Consider the following 16,674-nt stretch of genomic DNA (forward strand, 5'->3'; position numbering starts at 1 on the left):
TGAAGCCCAAAAGCCGCTACCGCCGGGAAAAGCAGACGGGAGGTGAGTGGGAGGGAAAACCCGGGAGTTCAGGGGGCTCAGGGGAGCTGAGCCCTGGCCTCCCTCTCTGCCGCAGAGCTGCCGCCGCCGCCGCTGCCGCCGCCCGGCGAGACCCCCGGGCCCCGTGCGGGGGGCGGAGCCGCAGAGGCGGGCTGGCGCAGGGTCCCGCAGCGCCCGGCCCGCGGTAAGAGCAGCGCCACCGCCGCGCCACCACAGAGGGCTGCGGTGTCCCTGCCGAGCCCCAACCCTGTCCCTCCCCTGCAGATGAGGTCACCCCCTACAGCAAAGCCTCGTGCCTGCCCCGCGGGTCAGGTGTCCGGCAGCTGCTCCACCACCGGCAGCGTCTCGTCCCGCGGCTCCGGCAGCTCCCGCGGGCACGGCTCGGGCGCAGCCGGACCCCGGGGACCGCGGCGAGGGCACCGGGCACGGCCGCCGCCCCGGGGCACCGTTCCCGCCGCAGGAGAAGCGATAAAAGGGAGGGCGAGTCGGTGACAGAGCTGGGGACATGGGGATGGGACACAGGGGACACGGAGGGATGCTCTTTAATTTCTGAGTGGCTCCGCGGAAATAGGGTTGCACAGAGGTCGCGGCCAGCGGGCGTCAGGGGGGACAGAGAGTCTTGGGGTGGGGCAAGGATTTCACAAGGAATGAGGATCCTGGGGAGGGACAAGGATGCTGCTCAAGAAAGGACATGAACCCTGGGGACAGAAACAGCTGGGACAGATGAGCAGAAGAGGGATGTGGGCAATGAGGAGGGATGAGGAAGATGTTTAAGTGGGGCAGGGATCCTGGAGAGAAGGACAGCTTGGAGTAACAAGGATGCTGGGAAAGGACAAGGACGTCTGAGAGGGATGAGGTGATTGAAAGGGAAGGGGACAGTTGGTAGGGGACAAGATTACATGGGGGGGGACAAGGACACAGCAGATGGATGAGGGTGCTGGTGAGGGACAAGGAAGGCTGGGGGACAAAGATGCCTGGAGGGAAGAGGACATGGAGGAAGGACAAGGATTTCTAGGGGGATTGAGGATTGCTGGGAGGAAGAGGAAAAACAAGATTGCTTGGGAGGGACAAGGCTGTAGGGGGATGAGGACAGTGGGGACACTTGGCATGAGGGACAAAACAACTGATGAAGGGTGAGGACACTCAGGAAGGCTGAGAAACCTGGGAATGAGGATGATTAGGAGGGACAAGGACATGTAGAGGGAGCACAAGGCCACTTAGGTGGTTTGGGAAGGATGAGAACATGTGGGAGAGACAAGGATAGAAAAGGTGGGACAAGGATGCTGAGGACATGAACTGTCAGAGATCACAAGGACAGTTGTAAGGAATGGGAATAGTCAGTGGGAATGGGGATGGTCAGGGGGTCAATAACCCTAGGGAAAGACGAGGACACAGGGTGGACAGCAGTGCTTGGGCTGGAGAAGGACAGTTAGGGGGGATGAGGATGCTGGCAAAGGAGCAGGACACTGAGGAAGGACAAGGACACTTAGAGGGATGCAGAGTCTTGGGGAAGATGAGGATGCTGGGGAGAAATGAGGAATTTGGGAAGGGGTGGGGATGCTGAGGAGGGATGGGGACACTGTGGAAGAAGGAGGACACTTGGGAAGGACAAGAATGCTGAATAAGGAGGGACACCCACCCACCTAGGTGCCACCCACCCTTTGTGGGTGGCTTTTCCTAGTAAAGAGCCCCTGTTTGGGGAACTGCCTAATAAAGCTGGATTTTAGCTGAGCCAAGGGGTCTGGCCTTGCTGTGTCCTGCGCCCTGGGGACTGCCACGCTCCTGTCCCTCCTGTCCGCAGTTCACCACCTTCCCTGGCCCAGGGGCTGCCAACCCCTGACCCTTGGCCACCTGGAAAGCAAAGAAAACATTTTCCAACACCCTGTAACACCTCACCACCCCCAGTGCCCACCACCCTGGCACTGGTGCACTGCGCACCATTCTGTGAGCTGCTGTTCATGGCTGCCTCTGTCCTGGCTCTCTGTGGGACCTCCAGCACTTTCCACCAGTCCCAGGTGGCAGAGTGGACTCCGGGTGGGAAGACCTGCTCCAAGGGCGATGGTGGTGGTGAGGGACCTGCAGGGAAGAAGGCAAGAGATGGTGGCATCACCATGGTGTCCCAATGGAGCCATCTTCCTTGAGTGTGGGGAAGATGGGTTGTGGCTTTCTCTGGGTCTGGATTGAAGGCACTTGGGACAGTACTTCATGTTTGGACTCAAGTGTTTATTGTTTCTTATCAGTAAAACAGTCTCACAACCATGAGTTCGGCAGCTTTTCATTAGAAGGCACAACAATCTCTTGTTACAAGGCCTTTTAAGACTAAACTCTCCAATTAAGAACTGACACCTGGATTATTTTCCCTTTTAACCCAATAACTGATCCCACAGAGCCCCCAGTGTGGACTTTTCTGCCCAATTACAAAATGCCACCCAAACCCAAGGAGAAGGAGGAAGAAGAAGCACGAAGAAGAAACCCAGGATGACACCCTGTGCCCTCCATCTTGCTTCCATCCACAACATACTAAAAACCCCAAAACCTCAATTTCTCACCAAGTGATACACCTGCACTACTCTTTATAATCTATTTCACACTTTTGTGGATTCCAGTCTATCTTGAAGTCTGGGAAACTTTCTCCATGAATGAGGGTCAAAGTCAGTGCTCTCCTGGGGGTCAGGGCACGCCAGAGCAGACACAGAAATATTCCCAGTGCCCTGGGTTTCCACACTTCAGAAGGTGACAATGCCCAGGGTCAGAGAGGGGGTCCAGGGACCTTCACTCACCCCCGTAGGCCCCGTCAGTGTCCTCTAGGCTGTAGCAGAGGCCATCAACAGCCACGGCCAGTGCCCGGGCAAAGCTGGCGTCCAGGAGGAAGGAGCCGTCGCAGGAGCTCACCAGGCTGCAGCGGGTGCTGGCAAAGTTGTCCTCTGAGACAGACCCCCAGCCGTTCAGCAGCGACCCTCCTGGCGAGCCCCTCGTTGCTGTGTGCTCTTCCTCCTCGTCCTCTTCCTCCTCCTCGTCTTCCTCCTCCTCCTCCTCACCTAGTTCAGAGGCTGGTGGCCCATAGATGTAGCCGTAGGTGTGCGGTGGTGAGAAGGACCGTGGTGTGGTCGGTGCCGGGGGTCTGTGGGGAACACAGTTGGGGTACTGCTGGCACCGGGGAATGCTGCAATCATGGGAGTGTCCCAGGGGGATGGGGAATACCTGCAGCAGGTTGTGTCCTGGCCCATCTCCAGCACCTCAGCCACCTGCTGTTGTGTGAGGACCCCGTCGCTGAATGCTGGCGAGAGGCGCCCGCTGGCCAGGGACATGTCCTTGGCGTACCTGGTAGCCAGGAACATGTCCCTTGAGTGCCTGGCCTCCAGTGACATGTTCCAGGTGTGGCTGGTGCCTGGGGACATGTCCTTGGGATACCTGGTGTCCAAGAACACGTCCTTCTGGTGACCAGTGACTGGAGACACCTCTTCGGGACGCCTGGTGGCTGGAGATGGGTCCCTGGGGTTCCTGGTGGCTGGAGATGTGTCCCTGGGGTGCCTTATTGCTGGTGACATGCTTTCAGGGTACCTGCTGCACAGGGACATGTCCCTTGTGTGCATGGTCACCAGTGATGGGTCCCTGGTGGCCTGAGACATGTCCTCAGAGTACCTGGTGTCCAAGAACTTGTCCCTGTGGTGCTCGGGGACTGGGGACATCTCCTCAGGGTGCCTGGTCAGTGGGGATGTGTCCCTGAGGTGCCCAATGGCTGGCAATGTGTCATTGGGATGCCTCAAGGCTGGTGACATGTTTTCAGGGGACCTGCTGCACAGAGACATGTCCTTTGTGTGCATGGTCACCAGTGATGGTTCTCTGGGGTGCTTGTTGGCTGGGGACATGTCCTTGGCATACCTGGAGGCCAGGAACTTGTCCCTGCAGTGCCTTGTGCCTGGTGACATCTCCTTGGGGATCCTTGTGCCTGGGGATGTGTCCTTTGGGTGCCTGCTGGCTGGGGACGTGTCCTTGGGGTGCCTGGTGGACAGTGAGATGTCCCTCTGGCACTTGGCTACTGGTAATGGGTCTCTGGGGCACCTGGTGGCCAGGGAGGTGTCCTCAGGGTGCCTGGTGGCCAAGACTGTTTCTCTCTGGTGCTTGGTTGCTGGTGATGGATCCTTGTGGTGCCTGGTGGCTGGCGACATGTTCCTGGGGGTCCTGGTGGCTAAGGACACATCCTTAGGATGCCTGCTGTCCAGGAACATGTCCTTGGGGTGCTCAGTGACCAAGGACATGTCCCTAGGGCTCCTGGTGGCTGGTGACACACCCCTGGGGCTCTCCGTGACTGGGGACCTGTCCCTGGGGATGCCAGGGACTGGGGACACATCCTTGAGATGCCTGGTGGCCAGAGATGTGTCCCTGGGGCACACGAAGGTCGGGGACCTGCAGGTGCAAGGGACATGCTGGAGTTTGCAGCAAAGGGTTGGGCTGCAGGGCACCCACCCAGATGGGGACACCCAGACTCACCGTGTCACTGGTGGGTGCCAGGCATGGAGTGGTCTCGGGGGTGTCACTGGTGACGTGGTTACACCAGAGGCCAGCGGGGTGCTGCCCCGGTGTGGTTTTGGAGTGCTGAAGGCCGGGAGCCGTGGGTCCCTGCTGTCCATCCCGGCAGCGGCGGTGTCACCCTCGTGTCCCCTTTGCTGAGGCTGCCTGGCTGCCAGCCCCACATCTGTCCCCCACTCGCCTCCAGTCCCAGTGACAGGGATGTGGCTGGGGCCAGCTACGAGCAGCGGGGTGCTGTGCACTTGGTGCAGCTCTGCGAGGGGAGTGGGGGACATTGGCCATGGGCCATCACCCTGGTGTCCCCCCTGTCCCCCCATGTGCCCCCACACCCACCTCTCTTGCGAACACGCTCCCAGGGCGCTGGGTTTGGGGTGCTGGGCGAGGAATGCACCCCGGGGTGCCCCCCCCCGCAGCACCCCATGTCCCCGAGGGGGGGTGGGTGTCCCCCATGGAGGCTGCTGTGGATGGGGGGCGTGGGGGGGCCAAGGCTTGACGGCTCCAAGGAGAGGGCTGGAAGAGTAAGAGAGGTCAGGGCACCCATGAGGCCACGTGTCCCCTGTCCCCTCTGTCCTTGGGTCTGTGTGTCCTCTCTGCCTGCAGACACACAATGGGGAACACCAATGGGGAACACCAATGGGGAACCCCATGGCACTGGGGGTCCCCAGCATAGGGTGGGGGTCTTGGGTACACTTTGCTGGTCCCATGGCACTCTGTGGGGGTCCTAGGCCTGGGTTGGGGGCCCTGTTGCAGCAGGTCAGGGTTCCATGGAACTGGTTGGGGATCCCATGGCAGAGAGTGGGGGCTCAATGGAAATAGGTGGGGGTCCCAACCCCAATGTTCAGTGGAGGGGTTGGGGTCCCATGGCAGTGGGTGGGGACACCAGTCCCCAGGGGGCTCACTGGAGGGGTGGGGGTCCCTGCCATCACTGCCCAGGAGCCGGCTGCTGAGGCTGCTGCTGCTGCTGAGGTTTCGGGGGGCACAGCTGGGTTTCCAGGGACCACCAAGCCACGGAGAGTCACCAGCCACCAGCCTGCAGGTCAAGTGGTGCTGTCAGTGCATCAACACCCCGCACAGCAGGGATCTGCCGTGTCCCCCAGCCCATGGCCTCTCACCTGTGGCGAGCTGCAGCGTCCTGGCTGGCACGGCGCTGGCAGAGGAGGAGGAGGAGGGCGAGTAAGGCCAACCAGAGCATGGAACCAGCGGCTGCGATGACAGCAGGCTGCCGCAGCGCCTGCACCACCCTGCTGCTCCCTGCTGCCAGCCCTGCAAGGGTCCCAGCAGCGTCACTTCATGTCACCACCTTGACCCCCACCCGCACCCCACCTTGGTCTCCATCTCCTACCCAGGACTCCACAGGTGGCATTGCTGGGAACCCCCAGCCCTGCGCTGTTGAAAGCGGCCACCTGGACACAGAATTCGGCCCCAGGGTGTGGGAGGAGGGCTTCCAGGCGGCGGGTGGCTCCATCCACTGTCCTGTTGGTGGGATGCTGCCAGCCCTCACCCATTGACCAGACCTGGTAGGCACCAAGAGGGTGTGTCCCCTTAGATGGTTAGCCTTGATGGCCCCCCGTGGATGGACCTCCTTGGGTGGACTCCTTCAGATGAACATCCCTTGACAGACTCCCATTGATGGATCCCCCATGGACAGATTCACTTGGATGGGTCCCCTTAGATGAATCTCCTTGATGGACTCCTCTTGGAAGAACCCGTTTGGATGGTCTCCCTTGCATGCCCCTAAGATGGACCTCCCTGGGTGAAAACTTCTTGGATGGACCCCCATTGATGGAACCCCCTTTGGATGGACCCCCTTGGCTGAATCCCCTAGGCTGGAGTCCTTTGCATGAACTCTCTTGGATGCCACTAGACAGATGCCCTGGGACGGACCTCCACCCTGGCTGGCCCTTTTGGATGAACCCCCTCCTGGACAGACTCCTTGGATGTTTCCCCCACCTCGGATAGACCCCCACCTTTGACAGGCTCCCTTTTTGGATGGATGCCCTTGGATTGACCCTCCCTGCTCAGAAGACACCAGCCATGCCCCCTCGCCCCACTGCCCCAAACCTGGTAGCCCCGGATGACGCCGTTGTGTGCTTCAGGAGGAGGCGGCTCCCAGCTCACGACCACGGTGCTGTTCCCTGCCTCAGCCTGGCTGACGGTGACACGCTGGGGCGCTGCACTTGGCACTGCCGGGACAGGGATGCTGAGACCCCTGGGACCCCCAACCAACCTCCCCACCACCACCCAGACATCCCGGGGGACGGGGGACGCACCTTCCTCGGGTATCCAGAGGTGCCTGCTGTTGCTGTCTGAGCCCTGGGTCCCTCCGGTGTAGGGTCGGACCTTGAACTCGTACTTGTAGCCCCTGCGGAGGGCGGGGATGGTGGCGCTGAGCTCCCTGCCTGCATCGTGCTGGACCCAGGAGGTGGCGACCGGGAGCAGGCTGCGGTACAGCACCACGTAGCCCACGGGCACCGGCACCGGCATCAGCATCTGGAGGAGATGGGATGCATCCCAAGTCAAGGTGGGACACGGGGATGTGTCCCATCCCCTCCTCCCCTGGGAGTGGCATCACACCGACCTGCCAGCGGAGCTGGACAGCAGCAGTGGGCAGGGCAGTGCCGTTGTCCAGGTGCAGCCGCACGGCCAGCAGCTCCCGCGGGGCTGTGTCCTGCTGGCCCGTGGCCAGCCGGTCTGTGAGGCAGAACAAGGCGAATGGCAGCACCAGGTAGGACCAAGGCACCTGCCCAGACACCCCCTCAGATACCTGCATATGGAGATCCTGATGGCTACCTGGATGGACTCAGTCAGATGAACCCTTTTGGACAGACACCCTTTGATGGGTTTGCCTTGAATGGACCCCTCTTGGAGAGGCCCCCTTTGATGTGTTGCCCCTGGGGACATGGGATGGGATCCCATGATACATCCCTGTGATATGTCTCTCTGAGATGGACCCTTTGGATGGATATTTCTAGTTCTATCCCCCTTTAATGTACTTCCACTTTCCATAGATCCCCTAGAATGAATCCCCTTGGAGGAACCAGGTTGGCTGGATCCCCTTTAGGTGGGTCATCTTGAATGAATCGCCTTGGATGGAACTCCCACCTCAACGCATTCCCTTAGATGGCTTCACTTACATGGACCTTCTTGGATGGATGTGTTTAGGTGGACATACCTTTGGAAGTTCTCCTTTTGGTGGATCCCCTCAAATGACTCAGCTGGATGGACTTTGTTTGATGGATGATGGATGATGGATGATGGATGGCCTTGGATGGACCCCCATGGACAGACTGCCCTTGGATGAACCCCATTAGATGGACCCTGTCAGATGGATCCCCTCGCATGAACCCCAAGATGTCCCCGGGTGCCCGTGGAGGTGGAGGTGCCAGCACTGACCCTGCACGTGCAGGAAGGTGGTGGCGGCAGCGGTGCCCAGCTGGCTCTGCGCTGTGCACACGTACGCGCCGGCGTCGGCGGGCGTCACAGCATAGAGGCGCAGGGTGTGCTCCCGGTCCACCTCGTGCCTGCGGGTCACCAGCTCTCCATCAGCCTTGTCCCCACGCCAGGCACGGGACCTCTCCCCCCTGCCACCACCTACCTGCCCCAGGGCAGGTCTCCGTGCTCCTTGTGCCACTGCACCTGTGGCGCTGGGTCGCCTCGGGCGCTGCAGCCCAGCTCCACGGTGCTGCCAGGCACCGCCATGGCATCGCTCGGGTGCCGCACGATGGTTGGCTTCTCTGCAGGGGGACATCAAGGACATGGCACCATGGCTGGGTGTGAGGTGCCCACCAGCTGTGGGAGACCCTTGGCTTACCCAGCACAGAGACGCGGGCACCCCGGCTCTCCCTCCTGCCTGCCGCATTGGCCGCCACGCAGATGTAGAGACCGGAGTCACTCCGTTGAGCTGATGCCACCTGCAACTTCCCCTTGGTGACCGTGTACCTGCCACCTACCAAGTCCAAGGTCACCCCGTCCTTCTTCCAGGTAATGTGGGGCTCGGGGTACCCCAAGGGGGGACACAATCCAGCTCCAATGCTTGTCCCGCTGTGGTCACCAAATCGCCCGGCTGCAGGCGGAAATTGTCCCGCAGCACTGCGGTGGGGAGGGCACACTGTGGGTGGGGGGAACAGGATTTTCTAGTGTCTCCCCACCTGCATCTCCCACCCACCAGGTGTCCTTACCAGCTGGAGTTTGGGGTGCCGTGGCCACGCTGGGGAGGTGGCAGCCTGTCGGGTGACAAGGAGGTGGGAGAATGCCAGTAGGTGCCCCAGGTGGGCATGGTCTCAGATCCAGGGTGGGGCAGGGCAGGGTTAAGTGGATTTTGGCCCCCGAGGGCTGCACTCACCTCCGCGGTGCAGGGCGGCGAGGCAGAGCCCCAGGCCCAGCGCTGTCTCCCAGCCGCCCGCCATGCCGGCCCTGGCCAGCCTTCCCGTTTCCTCCCGAAATCCCGGTTCCTCCCGCCCGCACCGGGGCTGGATCCGGCTCCGGATGGGGGGGTACAATAGCCGGATGCGGGGGCCGGGAAATGCCGAGGGGGGGAAGGTGGCGGTGAACACAAACATCTCAGCCATCCTGGGGCTGTGGGAGTGCCCGGCCACTGGCAGCACCCGGAGACAGCAGAGTGGGGGACACCAGCGGTTAATGCATTTAATTAGTCAGAATAAATTCCCCTTTTCCTTCGCCATGTTCAGAGGAAGACAAATTAAGAAGAAACGGGCTCTCAGCTGAGGATGCCATCAGTCGGTACCAGAGGGAAGAGCCCAAGGTCTCCCATGCATTAAAGTGCCAGTTTGAGTGCCAGCCAGGTGCATTGGGTTTGTGTGGTCTTACCTGTCAGCCACTTCTCATGTGTCCCCCCACCCTGGGGGACCCCTGTCCCACAAAGACACCCAAGGGTGCCACCACCATTCGGGTAGTACGTTTAGTTTATTGGTTAGTAGCGCACCCCGAGCACTCCGGGGTACCCCGGCACCCACCCCGGGTGCCCCAGGCCCGGCTCGCTCGGCCGGCCACTCTGCTTTTCATCCTAAACCTATTTCCCATGAAGGCTTGGGGAGAGACAGCGCCGTGTGCCCCAGAACCGGGGGATTTTCACAGAAAATCCTACCGTGGCAAAGGGGCAATGCTTGGACCAGGGCTCCCAGCCCACGTTTAGGGGACATTGCAGCTGGGGAGCTGGGGAGCAGGAGGGAGCCCCCTGTTTAGATCACCTGGTGCATGTTGTGCCCTTGGGCGAGCTTATGTGCCAGTGCATGTCCTGCTGCATGCATGGGGGCTGTGCCACGGCAGGCACTGTGCTCTTGCACACACGTGTGCACGCAGGGTCGCTGGGTGTGCAGTGTGTGTGCTGCCCGTGTGCGTGTGCCCACTCCAAGCATGCTCAGCTGCTGTGTGCTCGCTCTCTCCACACACACCCTGTGCAAGCACAGCACGCACTTTGCACACTCACTGCAGGCTCCACGCATGCCCTGTGCCAGCCTGCAGGTTCACTCTTGTGCATGCTCTGAGCACACTCAGCTGCTCGCTTTGTGCGCACTCTTTCCACACACACCATGCATGCTCTGTGTGTGCTTTGTGCAAGCACTGCACACACCCTCTCTGCTCACCCTCTTTGCACACTCACCACGTGCTGTGTGCATGTCCCGTGCAAATGCTGTGTGCATCTTCCCTCCCACGCTCCTGCACACTGTGCACGGGCGCTCTCTGCGTGGACTCTGTGCACGCTTGGAACACACACGCAGGGCTGGCACGCTCACAACGGCCATGCAGGCTCAGGGGACACTGCACACTCCATACACGCTCTGTGCACACTCTGCAGCCTTAGCTGCACGCTCCGTGTGTTCTCTCCACGTGTTCTCTTGCATGCTCTGTGCATCCTCTTCGCACACTGTGTGCACACTTGCTGCACACCCTCGTGCCTGCCCCCGTGTGCACAGTCCGTGTGCCCTCCTGCACGCCCCATGCACGTGTGCAGGGCTCCAACGCTCCCTCTGCATGCTCCATGCACCCTCTGGCACACTCTCCGTGCACTGACTGCATGTTCTCTCTGCACACGTGTGTGCACACTCGTCCCGGCGAGAAAGCCATTAAAGCGATGCCCCAGGAAGATGGGGGACGGAAGAGGGGAGCTCTGGGTGGGATCAATAGGAAATTAGTGACTTTACGCCGAGCAGAATGACGTCCAGTGGCGGAGCAGGGCTGTGCCGGTGTCCCCGCTCGCTCGGTGGCGGCAGCGTGGCCGTGCTGGTGTCCCTGCCCCTTGCACGCTGCCACCAAAGCGCGCACAGTCCCGGTGCTCAGGCACTGATCTCCACGGCGTTGGCCTCCTCCTGCTCCCGGATAACGTGCACGCCGGCAGTCCGCAGCAGCCGCGGGGCGCCGCGGGACCGCGCCGGAGAGCCCGGCGGTGACCGGTGGGTCCGCGTCGAGGCGGGCGAGCGGGCTGGCGAGCGATGGTAGCGGCGAGTGGAGCGCCCCACGGGGCCCGGCGAGCGGCCGGCTGCTGGCACTGGCGAGCTGGTGTAGCCGGGCTCCACCGTGCCGCGGGGCTCGGGCAGGGAATCCTCCTCTGCCTCCGGCGAGTCCTGCCGAAACACGAGAGGTGAAAAACGTGGGACATGTGCGAGACCCTGTGCTGGGACGCTGCCAGCGTGCTACTGGTGCTGCTGGTGCTGCTGGTACTACCGGCTCTCACCTTATCTTTAAGGATGTACAAGGCCACCGGGTTCTTGCGCTCGTGCTCGCCGCTCCGTGGGATGCCCTCGGCTGTGTGGAAGGAAGGTGCTGCTCACCATGCCAGGGGCACTGGTGTCCCCCAGCCCACCACTGCCACGCCAGGCCGGCACTCACCCTCGTGCTTCAGGCGCTCCTCGTCCTGCTCGGCGTAGTCAGAGGTTGGCTGTGTCTCTGCTTGTCGCTTCTCCCTGGAAAGGGGCAGGGGATGGATGGGGCAACACTGGCATCGTGCTGGAGGAACGGGGGGGAACTGCCTGTGGCTCATCCGGGGGGGCCAAGTACTGCAGGGATGGGATGGGGTGGGGTGGGATGGGATGGGATGGGATGGGATGGGACAAGACAGCATGGCATGGGATACGATGTGTCAAGATGAGATGAGATAGGATGGTAAGGACAAAATGGGATGGAAAGAGATGAAATAGGAAAAAACAGGATGGGACAAGATGGGATGGCAACCCCCTTTGTCTCCCACATTATCCCCACACGTACTTCTTGGAGGGTTTCCAGCAGGCACAAACTGTCACCAGGGTGACAAGAAGGAAGATGCCGCCCGTGGACAGGATGATGTAGAGAGAGCTCCGGCCTGCAGGAGAGGAGTGAGGGGGGACAACCCCCCAAAATTTTAGCTGAAAGCATCTGCAAGGGATGGCCAAACCTGGGAGTGCAGGAGGGGAGAAGGGGTGGCTTACGGTAGACAGTGAGCTTCACGGGGACACTGCGGCCATGGCTGATGGGGTTCTCCACCAGGCAACTGTAGACATCATCGTCAGCCATGAGGACACGGGTGATGGTGAGGATCTTCTGGTCGGGGGACAGGAGCAGGCGCGAGTCGTTGCTCAGCGGCCGCCCGTCCTTCAGCCAGGTGTAAGTGGGCTTGGTGCCATTCTCGTGTGAGCAGTTGAGCGTGAAGAACTCACTGAGCTCCAGCACCGTTGAGGAGGCCACCAGCACTTGTGGCTTTGAGATGGGAACTGTGGGCAAGTAGAGGAACCACAGTGATGCCATGTTTCAGGGGACAGGAGGGAGACATCAGAACCCCACCAACTTGAGGGGGCTGAAACCCCCAAAACCACCTCCCAGCTGGAGAAAGCTCTCCCAGTATGTGCTCAGGGAAGACACCATGGATAACCCAATCTCCCCTGTGTAGCTATGATATTTTCTGAAAAATCCTCTCCTTAGGATTTTTCCTCTTAAGAAGCTGAGAAGCCTCAGGAACAAAATGTAAACAATGGTTATCTGCTGCTGTGGAATGCAACAGGTGGATCTGTGATTGGCCCATGTTGGTTGTTGCTAATTAATGGCCAATCACAGTCAGCTGGCTCAGATTCTGTCCCAGACACAAGCTTTTGTTTTTCATTCTTTCTTTTTCTATTCTTAGAGAGCCTACTGATGAAATCCTTTCTTCTATTCTTTTAGTATGGTTTTAATATAATATATATCATAAAATAATAAATCAAGCCTTCTGAAACATGGAGTCAGATCCTCGTCTCTTCCCTCATCCTCAGACCCCTGTGAGCACCGTCACACCCCTGCATGTCCTCCTTGCCCTTACTGTCCACGGTGAGGTTGATGGTCTTCTCGCCGGTGAAGGTGTCGTCGGTGATGGACACCTCCACCTCGTAGGCGCCCTCATCAGCCAGCTGCAGGGGGCTGATGAGCAGCGAGCCGTTCTCCAGCACGCGGATGCGGTCGCGGTAGTCGGGCCGCAGGTTGCCGATGATCTCGGTGCCAATGGACTGGACCACGGTGACGGGTTTGTCCCTCTTCAGCTGCCACTTGACCACGGGCTTGTCGGTGCTGGCGCTGGCGTAGCGCACCGACAGCAGCGCCGCCTTGCCCGCCGTGCCCCGCACCAGCGGCGTGGGGCTGGTGATGTTCACTCCTGCCAGCAGACCTTGGGGTGTGGGGAGAGACAGTGGGGTGCCCAGCATGGAGGAAACAGGGAAACACCAAGTGAGCACCCCCAAGGTGCCCAGCTCGGTTCCGTAACATTTGCAAAGATGCACGTGTGACCCCAAAAGTGCATAGGGGTGGGAGCCCTGCTGCACTCAGATCAATGCAACACGAGAAAAATCAAGGAATCAGCCGCAAAATTGCCTTGGGCATGGGAGGTGGGTTGTCACAGACATCTTTTATGAAAAAGCCTTTCATTAGGATTTTTCCTCTTGAGAAGCTGAGAGGCCTCAGGAACAAAATGGAAACAATGGTTATCTGCTGCTGTGGAATGCAACAGGTGGATCTTTGATCAGCCCATGTTGATTGTTTCTAATTAATGGCCAATCACAGCCCAGCTGGCTCAGACAGAAAGTCTGAGCCACAAACCTTTGTTATCATTCTTTCCTATTCTATTTTTAGCTAGCCTTCTGATGAAATCCTTTCTTCTATTCTTTTAGTATAGTTTTAATATAATATATATCATAAAATAATAAATCAAGCCTTCTGAAACATGGAGTCAGATCCTCATCTCTTCCCTCATCCTGAGACCCCTGTGAACACGGTCACAGTGGGTCAATGCAACCCCCTGTGAAGATGCATTATCACCCCCAAAGCTGCATTGGGGGTGGGGGTGCTCCTGCAGCCAGGTCAATGCAACCAACCCTTTGCAAAAATGCATGAATCACTCCAAAAATGCAAGGATGGCACACCTCCTGTTGCTAGGCTCTGCAAAAATGCATGTGGTGCCCCCAAAATGTGCAGGGCTTGGGCAGGAGCTCTCCTGCCGCTGGGTCAATGCAACCCTTTGCAGAAATTCATCTATCACCCCAAAAATGCAGGGGGAGTGCTCCTGCAGCCAGGTTGATGCAACCCTTTGCAAAAATGCACACATCACTCACAAGAATGCAGGGGGTGGGAGGCAGGTCGAGGCAACCCTTGGCAAATTTTTATCATTGCCCTGCAGAAACTGCCTGGGGAGTGAGAGATGCCAGTGCAATGCTTTGCAAAGATACCTTAATTCCCCCAAAAATGGTGTGGGGGAAGGATTTTGTATCCCACCTCCACCCCCATTGGATGCTCCTCTCCAGACAAAGCCCCCTCAGAGAGAAAACTGCATCACGAGAGTCTATGCACGTGCATTGCTCCTCATCGCTGGTTTTAAGCCAAAAAAAGGCAGGGAAAAAGTGTAAAAACATGATTTTCTGGGGGAGGGGACTCCTCAAAATGTTCTCCCTCCCCAAAATACCTGAGCATCCCCGTCCTGACATCCCAGAGGTGCCATCCGTGAGCCCCCCACACGGACACCGTCATCGACAGCGAACAAACCCCATATTGAAGAGGAGGGGAGAGTGGGAAAACCAGCTGGGCTGGGAGAAGCAGGAGCAAGAAAGGCCTTAAACAAGCCCGAAAAGTCATGGGACCTATTGGTATGCAGCGTCCGTCCGTCCGTCCTCCCCGGCAGCGCCACAAACAGGCCCCGACTCGCCAAATTTAGGGGAGCCCTCGCCCCACAGGGAAGGCCAAGGCATGGGATGGGGATGTGGCCTTCCGTGCATCCCTGCCCCCTCCCCGTGCGCTGCTCTTTAACTGTTTCTTCCCCCTTTTTTAACCCTATTCCTAGTTTTTTCCCCACTATGGATAAACAAAAATTTTGGAGTTCATTAATAAATCGGGAAATGTTCAATTTTCCTACAGCATCCTTGACTTAGGGATGGAGACCTCCCAGGCCTTTTCAATGGCTTTTGTTGGAAAAGCCCACCAAAAATCCTCATTTTCACACTGTTTTGTGGCACAAATCCCTATTTATATTTTTTAAAGCCCTGCAGTATTTTTTGGGGTTCCCTCTCTGCAGCCCTGGCTGGTTTTAGGGTCTAAATCAAAGCCAGCAAAGAACCCAGCTGGTTTTGTTTTTCATCCATCCTCCCCATCTGAAGGTAAATGGGGCCTCCCCAGAGCTGCTTTTGGGTGCAAACTTTGGTAAAGCAGAACAAAATTCTTGAAGGTGATTTTCTGTGCTGCCAGACCTGGGATGGGGTGATTTGGGGCTCATTGAATTCCAAAAAGTGAGAATTTTGAGAAAAAATGATGGAGAAAATGATGGAGAAAAGAGTTGCAGTGGGATGAGGCAAGCCTAGAAATGGGGTGAAAAATGACTTTTTACAGGAAGCTGAAGAATGAGTAAGAGAAAATATTTGGAGATGCTAAAATTTGGGGAAAAATGGAGTTTGGGGAAGGAAAAAACCTGGGGAGAAGATCAGGATGGGGGCAGTGCCAAATCCTCCCCTACATCAGGACCTGCTTGGCTCCAGAAAAGTGTTTTCCCCAGTTTTCATTGTATTTTACCCCCTTTTTTCCCAGCTCCCAAGCAGTGGGTACGCTCGACAGCACAACAACCCTCCCTCCAACCCCCCCCATAGGGCATCACCACCCTCATCACCCCCCCGGCCCTCACCCTCCATCTGGATATCCCCAAAAACCACGGAAAAAACGGGAAAACGGTGGGAAAGAAGGGAAATCTCCGTACCTGCGTGCAGCGCCAGCAGCCAGGTCAGCGGCAGCAGGCAGGGGGGAGCGGGGTGGCCCCGCGGGGCAGCCGGCGCTCCCCACATTTCGGGCAGGCTCGCCCCCCGAATTGCTCCGCTTCCCCACTCCGGGCACGTCCCTCGGAGCTCCCGGCTTGGCGCTTCGCCCGGCTAATTTATTTTTTTCCCTTCTTTTTTTTTTTTTTTTTTTTTTGTTTTTTCCTTTCTCAATAGAGCCCTGTGTCCTGGTGGCTTTCGCCTCCTCGGAGGCCTGGAGCTGACATTTATTTGAGGAAAAAACCACTCAGATTTGCAATTTTTTTTCCCCACTTACAGACCCCCAGTTCCATGTTTTCTACACTTGGGCTATGGGGGCATCACCCCATCGAGCCCAGCCGAGGTTTGCCATCCCCTCCCTGGACAATCCAAAGAGATTTTGGGCTCTGAACACCCCATTCAGCTAAGCTGGGGTTTTCTTTACATGGGGTGTTTTGCAAAGCTGAACCCCCACCCCAAAAAAGCTCCCTCCCCGCTTTTTTTTTTTCTTTCCCCTTTTCCCAGGCTCTAAAGCGAAGCCCGGTGGCATCCAGGCTTCATTCCAACTCCATGCCAATTAGCGCCAGTTCCCCGGGCACCGCTGAATAGGGCAGCGGGATGTGAGGCAGGATGCCCGGAGCCATTTCCCACCCCCTTCCCGAGCCCTGCCAGGCTCATCGCCCCAGAGAGCCACCGCCCACCCCCTCGGGGGTCTCCTGGCCCCCAAAAAGGGTCGATGCCTCCGAGCATCCTGTCCCAGAGGGAGGGAGAGATGGGGGATGGTACAGAAAGAGACTTTGAGGGAGTTTTGAGGAGACATTAAGGGAAGCAGGCTCGTGAGGCAGATGCTTTGGGGTCACGCTATGGGGAGGTGCTTTGG

At 58.6% G+C, this 16,674-nt stretch overlaps 2 protein-coding genes across 2 annotated transcripts; both read right to left on the bottom strand.

Moving 5' to 3' along the window:
• Positions 1–583: 583 nt before the first annotated feature.
• On the bottom strand, positions 584–8,995 carry ROBO4 (roundabout guidance receptor 4). The gene is given in 22 exon segments (XM_030964887.1): positions 584–1,777; positions 1,779–1,890; positions 1,978–2,115; positions 2,820–3,160; positions 3,241–3,360; positions 3,451–3,603; positions 3,682–3,831; positions 3,922–4,446; positions 4,531–4,822; positions 4,903–5,079; positions 5,469–5,599; positions 5,682–5,832; positions 5,912–6,083; positions 6,631–6,752; positions 6,840–7,059; positions 7,148–7,260; positions 7,963–8,090; positions 8,165–8,303; positions 8,381–8,569; positions 8,572–8,658; positions 8,748–8,792; positions 8,912–8,995. Coding segments are annotated over 22 exon segments (3,600 nt in total). The 5' UTR covers positions 8,976–8,995; the 3' UTR covers positions 584–1,746.
• A 482-nt stretch (positions 8,996–9,477) lies between these two features.
• Positions 9,478–15,886, bottom strand: HEPACAM (hepatic and glial cell adhesion molecule). The gene is made up of 7 exons (XM_030964939.1): positions 15,761–15,886; positions 12,854–13,195; positions 11,991–12,272; positions 11,791–11,884; positions 11,416–11,489; positions 11,261–11,331; positions 9,478–11,150 (listed from the first exon to the last, which is right to left on the bottom strand). Exons 1-7 carry the CDS (start codon positions 15,843–15,845, stop codon positions 10,863–10,865), a joined length of 1,236 nt encoding a protein of 411 aa, XP_030820799.1. The 5' UTR covers positions 15,846–15,886; the 3' UTR covers positions 9,478–10,862.
• Positions 15,887–16,674: the final 788 nt, after the last annotated feature.

The sequence above is a fragment of the Camarhynchus parvulus genome, chromosome 24 (assembly GCF_901933205.1).
Source record: "Camarhynchus parvulus chromosome 24, STF_HiC, whole genome shotgun sequence".
Classification (NCBI taxonomy): domain Eukaryota; kingdom Metazoa; phylum Chordata; class Aves; order Passeriformes; family Thraupidae; genus Camarhynchus; species Camarhynchus parvulus.

Excerpts from the sequence above, each read along its gene's own strand:
- HEPACAM (XM_030964939.1), bottom strand. The coding sequence starts at position 15,845 with ATGTGGGGAGCGCCGGCTGCCCCGCGGGGCCACCCCGCTCCCCCCTGC. Across the intron at positions 11,885-11,990 it reads CGTGAAGCTCACTGTCTACC|GCCGGAGCTCTCTCTACATC; the intron begins GTAAGCCACCCC and ends CCTCTCCTGCAG. Across the intron at positions 11,151-11,260 it reads TGTACATCCTTAAAGATAAG|GACTCGCCGGAGGCAGAGGA; the intron begins GTGAGAGCCGGT and ends GTGTTTCGGCAG.